This window comes from Chrysochloris asiatica, unplaced genomic scaffold (genome assembly GCF_000296735.1).
Source record: "Chrysochloris asiatica unplaced genomic scaffold, ChrAsi1.0 scaffold00173, whole genome shotgun sequence".
In the NCBI taxonomy this organism is placed as follows: domain Eukaryota; kingdom Metazoa; phylum Chordata; class Mammalia; order Afrosoricida; family Chrysochloridae; genus Chrysochloris; species Chrysochloris asiatica.
In genome coordinates this window covers 2,041,566-2,049,861 of record NW_006408691.1, presented here as the reverse complement: position 1 = coordinate 2,049,861, position 8,296 = coordinate 2,041,566, and the positions used below count along the sequence as shown (strand labels likewise).

Here is an 8,296-nt window from a genome sequence, read left to right as displayed (position 1 = left end):
CCGGTGTAATGACACTGTTTCTATTGCCATACTGTCTGAAAGGAAGGACATAGATATTACCTCTGGTTTCAGGCACGTGCCCACTCAGTCCCTTGGGTGTTGGCCTTTATAAAATGAGGTCTTCCACCTGCTGCTTGGCCCCTGCCCTCACCCCCCACTGCATCAATGACTACAGCCTGAGCACCACCTAGGGTGGGCCCCCATGCTGACATCATAATGCAGACACTCTATGGGTAGGGGTCTGGGTTCCAGCTCAGTCCTCAGGCGGCCCTAGGATTCCTTAAACTTTGGGGTTGCTCTTATTTCCAGGGCTAAAGGGAACTGTGGGGTTAAAGGGCGCACATGTGGCTTCTGGTACACGTGGCCAATTCACCCAGTACGAGTTATGTGTCAGGGTGATGACCCTGGGCCCTGCACTATTGGAGGTAGGGCACCCAGCCACCCAGGGGCTGTTTCCCTCACTACAGCAGGACACAGACACACCATCCTTCTCAGTGCTCCCACTGTGCCCAGCAGCTGGGAGGCCCAAGCCTCAGCTGCCAATTACAAGCTGGCTTGGCTGCAGGGTTGAAATGTTCAGTAAAAACCAAGCCCGCACACGGGGAACCCAGGGAGCCAGTGGGAAGAACACTGTAACTTTGTGGGATGTGATCAATGTCAGGAGACAAAGGGTGCACTCATACGTTGTTGAGTGGAAAATGAATTTGCTCTGTAAAACTTTCACCCAAACCACAAGGTTGCTGTTCTTGTTAAGTGCCATCAAGTCTGTTCCGACTCATAGCGACCTTAATTAGGGTTTCTGAGGAACAGTAGGTGAGCTTGACCCGCCGACCTAGTGGTTCAAACCGACCTTGCAGTCCAGTGCATTAACCCATAGTACCACATCAGGATTCCAAACCACAGTAAAAAGGCTAAAAAATTTTTTAAAAAATTCAAACTGCATTCTACAGCCCTCTTCCTGTGGTTTACGGTGACATAGCCAGGTGAAGCAGAGGTGGGTGGGGACAGCCGGTGCTAGAACCGCCTGACTTACCATATGCTTTGCGCAGGTCAGCGGGACGAGGACGTGGCAGCGTTTATGGACCAGGAGCTTGCAGTTGATACACTTGTAGCCTTGCCTTCCGAGACCCCATATCCTCTCGCTGCACTGGCCGCAGTACGCTCTCTGGAGACAAGGGGACGGGATCACGCCACGCACCCTGCTCTCTGGGAGCCCGTACTCCACAAGGGACCGCTGGCCACTTCTAGCTACTGATTTTCCCCAAAGGTGACATAGAGGTGGGGCAGAGTGGGCATCTTCCCATTGTCACCCTGCACCAGGGTCATCCCAGTTCAGGGGGCTGGGATCCTGCTGTGAGGGCCAAGAGGAAGCCGTAGTGGGGCAGGGCCCATCTGCATACAGGGGCAGGAAAGGCTGTCCTTGCAGACCTGCCTGCCTCTCTGTTGAGCAGTAGAGGGTCCTGTCCGAGTGGAGTGAGGTCTGGCTGAGAAGGACATGGGGGAAGTCCTTCTTCACCTGACCCCACCAAAGTAGAGCATCTCATCTGAATGATAACCATGGAGAAAATGATGATCTTGGGGCATTCTGACTCGTGACGATTTTTAATTGCTAGAGGGTAGTTTGCAAGTATACAGGATTCCTGGGGTGACACTGTAGGATCAGCACTGGATTGTGAACCACAAGGTCAGCAATTCAGACCCAAACTCATGGGCGCCATGAGTCAGAACCAACTAGACAGCACCTAACAACAACTGTTTGCAAAGTCTTTTTTTTTTCTTTCATTATTTTTCAAGATTTAAAATTATTAATATCAATGACAATGATCACCTTGCTGGGTGACGTTTTCAGAATTGTTTGAGTTTTAGACAATACATGACAGTCTTCATATCTGGTTACATGCTCTGACCTGCGTGCCCAACATCATCATTAACAACTTGCAATATGCAGATGACAAAACTTTGCTTGCTGAAAGCAAAGAGGACTTGAATCATTTAGTGATGAAGATCAAAGACTACAGCCTAAAATATGGATTATACCTCCACAAAAAAGAAAACAAAAAACCTCACAACTGGGCCAATGAGCAACTCACAATAAAAGAGACAAGATATAAGTTGTCAAAGATTTCATTTGACTTGGATCCACAATCGATGCCCATGGAAGCAGCAGGCAAGAAGTCAAACGATGCATTGCAATGAGCTGCTGCAAAATCTGCTGCAAAAGATCTCTTTAAAGTGTTAACAAGCAAAGGTGTCACCTTGAAGACTAAGGTGCACCTAGTTCACGCCATAGTATTTTCAATTGCCTCAGATGCGTGCAAAAGCTGGACACAGAATAAAGAAGACAGAAGAATTAATGCCTTTGACTTATGGTGTTAGTGATGAATATTTAATATGCCACAGACTGCTGGAAGAACTAACAACTCTGTTTTGGAAGACGTACAGGTAGAATGCACCTTGGTAGCTAGGATGGTTGAGACTCTGTCTCACATACTTTGGACATGTTCTCAGGAGAGACCAGTCTCTGGTCTCTACCAAACATCATGTTTATGTTTGGTAGAGGATCTCCTAGAAAGCAGGAAGACCCTCAATGAGGTGAATTGGCACAGTAGCTGAAACAAAATGTAAGGATGACATAGGACTGGATAGTGTTTTGTCTCACTGTACACAGGGTCATGATGAGTTGGAACCAATTCAATGTCACCTAACAACGACAATAGGATTTACATGAAACAAAGATGAGGAACATGAAGGTAAATCAAAAAGTATTGCTGCTAGGGTTCCAGCATACACGCACAGATTGATTCCAAACAAAACATGTTTAAACAAGTTTCTGTGGTCAGTGGATGGCTGCAGGCAAGTTCTTTTACCAACACACTTGTCTTAGTCTCTCATTAAGGTGTCTTCAAAAACAGTTCTAATCCAAACAATGGCATCTGATAGGATCTGCTGGGGCCAGTTAAACCCAGGACAGAGAGGTAGCTCAGAGAGAAGTTAGGGTGACTTTTTCGGGATTCCAAAAGAGTCATCTTAACAGGTGTTTTTTTGCACAGGGCAAAGGATAATCATGGTGGCTTGTTATAAAGAAGTTTTAAAAAAAACAGAAAACTACATAGATGAGAAAAAAGTCAGGAAAGTTGCACCAAATAATTTTTTCCTATCATGACACTGCACCTGTTCATTTTTTGATGGTCGTAAGGTGGGGTACTATGGGCTAATGCATCAGACTGCAAAGTCATTTGAACTGCAAGGTTAGTGGTTCAAGCTCACCACATGTTCCTTGGAAACCCTATACAGGGTTGCTATGGGTTGGCTTTGACTTGACAGCACTTAACAACACAAGGGGTATCCTATGGGAATTTCACTGGGAAACCTTACCTTATCCACCCTTTAGCCCTCACCTCGCCCTTTCAGATTTCTTCTTGTTCCACAAACTCAAAGAACATTATTAAAAAGGAACACAAGAGTCCCTGGAGGATGCCCAAACCATCATTTTGATGGCTGCAAATCAAAGCGTATAGAATTCCCTGGGGGGAGGGGCTTCTGGAGACACCATCTTCAGAAGAGGTGGAGCAGAGGTGGGTGCAGACAGCCAGAGCCCTCGGTGAGGGTTCGTCAAGAAGCAATATAGCGTCACATTTTTATAGTTTTGTTTATTATCGGGTTCTCCAATCTTGTAGCCATACTTTTTGACTTCCCCTTATAGTTTTGACTAGTTTGAATTGGATTCTTTTAAGAAAACTGGCCAAACCCTCATGATGAGCTGGCATGGACTTGAAAAGTGTTTTAAGCCCCCGGGTGTGGTGCTTTGTGCTAGCAATCCCAGGAAATCAGCAGGGGGATGTCTGAGAGGAGGCCCGAGTGTGGGGCCCAGGCAGGGCCAAGGGCAGGCATCTCTCTTCAAAGCAGGTAGGAGCTTGTGGTGGGAAGAGAGGTGTGCCAGGCTCTGATACACTCTGTGCCCCATCCACTGGGACCCTTTGGCACATCCCCATCCTGGGAGCTCCCATCCCCCCTTTGTGCTGACTTCTCAGGGTGCAGAGACACCACCTCCTCCAGAAAGTCCTCCACGCACCGCCCAGGCTTGCCCTTGTGAGCACTGCTTGTGGAGCCCCGGAGCTCAGCGCTGTGCACATCTCTCATGCTCACTCAGGAGCACGTCCTAGGCCTTACAGGCCAGCAGAGAGCACACTGGCCAGCCCTGGAGGGTGGCTCAGTTCTAGACCCATCCAGGGTGGCCCCGGACAGGATGAGGGAGAGACACATCCACTCCAGGCCCTTTGCAGCAGGGAGGGTGTGGTGAACGTAAACTCGGTAGAGTAGACCCCTGCTCCCGGGACAGGACAAGCTCAATGCGGGGCAGGGTGTGTGTGTGTGTGTGTGTGAGTGTGTGAGTGTACTGCCTAGACATTGGGATCTGTACTCAATGTGGGGCGGGGTGTGTATGTGAGTGTGTGTGTGTGTGTGAGTGTGTGAGTGTACCACCTAGACATTGGGATCTGTACTCCCCACGACCACTATAACAACACTGTCACCACAACTTTGTAGGTGAGGACACTGGGGCTTCTGGGGACAGGGACCCTGCCTGCAGCTGAGGACACATATCTGCTATCAGTTGTCGAGTGGGCACCCTAACTTGGTGAAGGCAAGCGAGGAGCCCCAATAGTGGGTTGCATGATGAGGGGACTCGTGAGATGCCTCAACCCTGAAAATGATTGAGCTAGGAACTTAATGGGGTCAAAAGCCCTGGGGGCAAGGCTCCCACATGCCATGGGAGAAAGCATTCCTACTTCCCTGCCCTTAGAGCCAGACCACCCAGGCCAGGCACGTGGGGAAAGGAACCTGTGGCTGGGGCAGGAAGCATCTCCCTGGCACTTCCCTCAGCTCGTAACAAGCAGAATTGGAACCCCAACAACAGCCACAGGGCACGCTCACAGTGATGTCCCTGTGGCACTCACCCTGTTAAAGCGCTTGGCTTGGAAGAGATGACCGTTGGCGCGGTAGAGCTTCCTCCATCTTCTAGCTCCACGGCGGTAGATGGACTCTAAGAAGGAGATGAGAAAGGTATAAGGAAACAACATCGTGGCCACCAGGCCAGGTACACTGAGGACAGGCTGTGCTGTCCAGAACTGGCCACGGTCAAGCTGTGGGAGCCCAGGGCCAGGAGGACGGTGTCCCAAGTTGGATGTGCCTGCTCCCTCTCCTCACATGATTCCTGATTTGTCACAGAGCCGTGGCTCGGAGGTGCAGGACTGCGGGGACAGAGGTGGAGAGCTGGGCAGCCCTGACTAGCCCAGGACGCCTGTCTCTGGGCAGCCCGGCGTCTGCCGGGAAGGACGGCACTCGGCCAGCGCACTCACAGTCCTGTCTGTCTTCCCGTTTGTTTTGTTTTCCATGTGCCTTCCCTCTGGGCTGCTCCAGGAAAACCAGGACTTTTTCACACACAGGGACACTGTTCAACTGAGAAGCAAGCTGGGGACTATGTACACAGGCCTGTGCACCGAGGTCGCAAGGGACGCACTGCTGAGACCATGGCCAGGTGAAAGTGCAGAGCTGACCGCTACTGCCACTGCACCCACAACACCGGCGGGCACCAGGCTGCACACCCCCACCCAGTTTCCTGTAATTCCATAAACTCTTGGGCAGAAGTTAAGCAAACAAGCCAAACACTCAGCACCAAACCCAATGTTCAAGTTGTGAAGGACCTGAGACGTCATTTCCACAACACGTATTAAATAATTCAAACGTGAAGAGGATAATACCTTCTATTAAAAATGTTGGCACTACACTGATGCTGAGAGCTATTGGTTTGATTCACCCTTAAACATGCTTCTCACTTAGCTCCTTGCAAACACTCTAAGAGAGATGTGTGTAAAAATAAAACCTGGAGAGGTATAATGCACAAAGGGAAGCTTTGTGCTCTTACAAAACGCTGCTGTAAAAGCCACTTTCATGGGCGAAATGAAAGCATCATGAGCACACGAGTGTGGAAATTCTAACGAAATGCTTTTAAAACAAGCAAATTACTAGTTCTGGCTGGAACCTGCCCGAGAGCGGGCCATGGCTACTGCAAGATGAGACACAAGCTGGCTGGATCTTTCCAGTACCAAGAAATGCAGGGTGAGCTGTTTGCCTGACCTTCCCACACCTCAACCTTAGAAGGTCATCTCTTGAATTGGGGTCTGGGGTCTGCAGGAGATAAACACCCCTGGGAGGGGCGGCACATACCATTTCCCACCACACAGGTGCCTCTCACCACCCTGCCTGCCTGACACCCAACTCCCTTTGGGTTCCTTTTCTCAATGTCTACAGGACTGGCTGTCCCCTCATGTGGCCTCACATCTCTGCCTGGCCAACCCCATCTGTGGCACCCCTGCTGCACACCCCTGGAAGTTCATTACTGTGCAGGAGGAGGACCTCCTCATGTATTTATAACCAGCGATGATGGCTCCAAGGATGAACCAAAACTGAGGCCAATGGAGAGAATAAACATTTGCCAAGTGGTCATACGGGGTCACTGTGGTGGACCTGCCATCCGTGCCTGCCAATTCCCCCTCTCGCCAATCTTCCACTTGCACCCTGCACTAACTGGACCTCACTTGTTACCCCGGAGGCCTCCTTCAGAGCGGCAGCACACATGGTACCCCCACAGCAAAGCAATTCTTTTCATTTGGTCCACGTCCTCTCAGATGTCCTCTAGAAAAAGGGGCAAGTGTGGTCTTTTCAAAGTTCACTTCCTAGTTCCATGCTGTCACTAGAGCACCAGGAACAATGACACTTGTTTTCAAAGGCAGAGTGTGGGAGTGCAGAGGGGACTCTGGAGGGCGGCGGGGGGCCGAGTCATAGCAGCTGGGACACAGGAAGTGTGTGTGTGGGTGAACACCCGGTCACAGAGAGGACACAGTTCAGGGATGCTCTGTGACACCCACCCTCTGAGGAGTTGAGAACCACAGCCTGAAAAGCCGGAGCTCTAGGCCTCTGGTTTATTCCCATGAAAGGTCTCTTCTCTGTGAGGGAGCTCCGTCTCCACTAGCCTGAAGCCCCCACTGCCTCCCCCATCCCTTTTTGCAGTGGTCTGCACACTCCTGACTGGTGTTACTTATGGGGAGCGGCAGCTGTGAGGCCAGGCCGGGGTTGCAGGCAGTACCTGGGCCAGTGAGGAGTGTGTCGGGAAAGGACAGGACCGATGAGAGCAGAGGAGGAGGAATGGTGCTCCCTGTAGCTCAGTCAACATCCCCACAGCTTCCACTTCTCCCTCACAGCTCCCTGGATCCAGACCCCAGAAACACCCTCTTCCTGCACAAACCTACGTGATGCCATTTCTCAGTAAGACCCACGTCTACAAATCAAGATTTCTTTTCTATGGGCAAGGAGCTGCTGCTGAGTCTCACTTATGGCAACCCATGTGTGCCAAAGTAGATCTGTGCTCCAGAGGGGTGTCAGGAGTAGATTACGAGGACTTCCTTCCAGGGCACCTCTCGGTAGACTCGAACCTCGACCTTTTGGTTAGCGTCTGAGTGTGTTCACTGTTTATACCACCCAGGGACTCGTAAGAAGCAGCAGACATGTCTGGATCTAAAGTTCTGAATTCCATTTCAGATGAAACAAGAACGGAACTGTTCTTCAGGGTCGGGGGAATGACCGCAGGTGGCAGGTGTTAGTTAATCACTCAGCTTGGAGAATATGGGGGTGCGGTCTGAGCAGGACGGGGACAGGAGTTAAAAGGGCAGATATCACAAGAAATTCTAAAAACATGCACCACGGAATGAACACAACTTAAATACCACAGGCAATAAAGAAACCAGAGGACACCAAACAGAGGCCAAGGGTCATGGGGAGCCCACAGCAGGCTGGACAAATGGACTATTGTAAGCGAGTCCCATCAGTCATGTGGATGTTATCCCTGCTATCAGCAAATGTGATCGTGTTGTGGACTGGGGTTTCTTTTGTTATGTGAATGAGGTCATACAGGACTAGGGTGGGTCCTACACCTAATCACTTCTGCAAAGTGTCTTATAAAATAAACAGCACAACAGACATAGACAAGATATGCTGATTTGGACTTCTGGTCTCCCAAATTGTGAGCCAGTAAATTCTTGTGGTATTTTTTGCTACAGTAGCACTAATACACTAGCCAATGGCATGGACGGAGAGCCTGCCATGGCTGCCCCAAGTATGGAGCCCAGACCTGACAGTGGCTTCACAGATAATCAGGAAGGCTATTGACAGTGAGCAAACCCAATCCCTGCCTCACACCATACCCAAACCCAGCTCCTCAGAAAAGGGAGGGAGGGAGGGG

The 8,296-nt window shown here is 50.3% G+C and overlaps 1 protein-coding gene across 1 annotated transcript in view; it reads right to left on the bottom strand.

Moving 5' to 3' along the window:
• Positions 1-8,296, bottom strand: part of PRKCZ (protein kinase C, zeta) — a 148,295-nt gene that overhangs the window by 33,677 nt on the left and 106,322 nt on the right. The window contains exons 5-6 of the mRNA XM_006871728.1: positions 4,956-5,041; positions 1,034-1,165 (exon numbers count right to left, since the gene is read on the bottom strand). Coding sequence (XP_006871790.1) covers positions 1,034-1,165; positions 4,956-5,041 — 218 coding nt within the window. The remainder of the gene's footprint in view (positions 1-1,033; positions 1,166-4,955; positions 5,042-8,296) is intronic.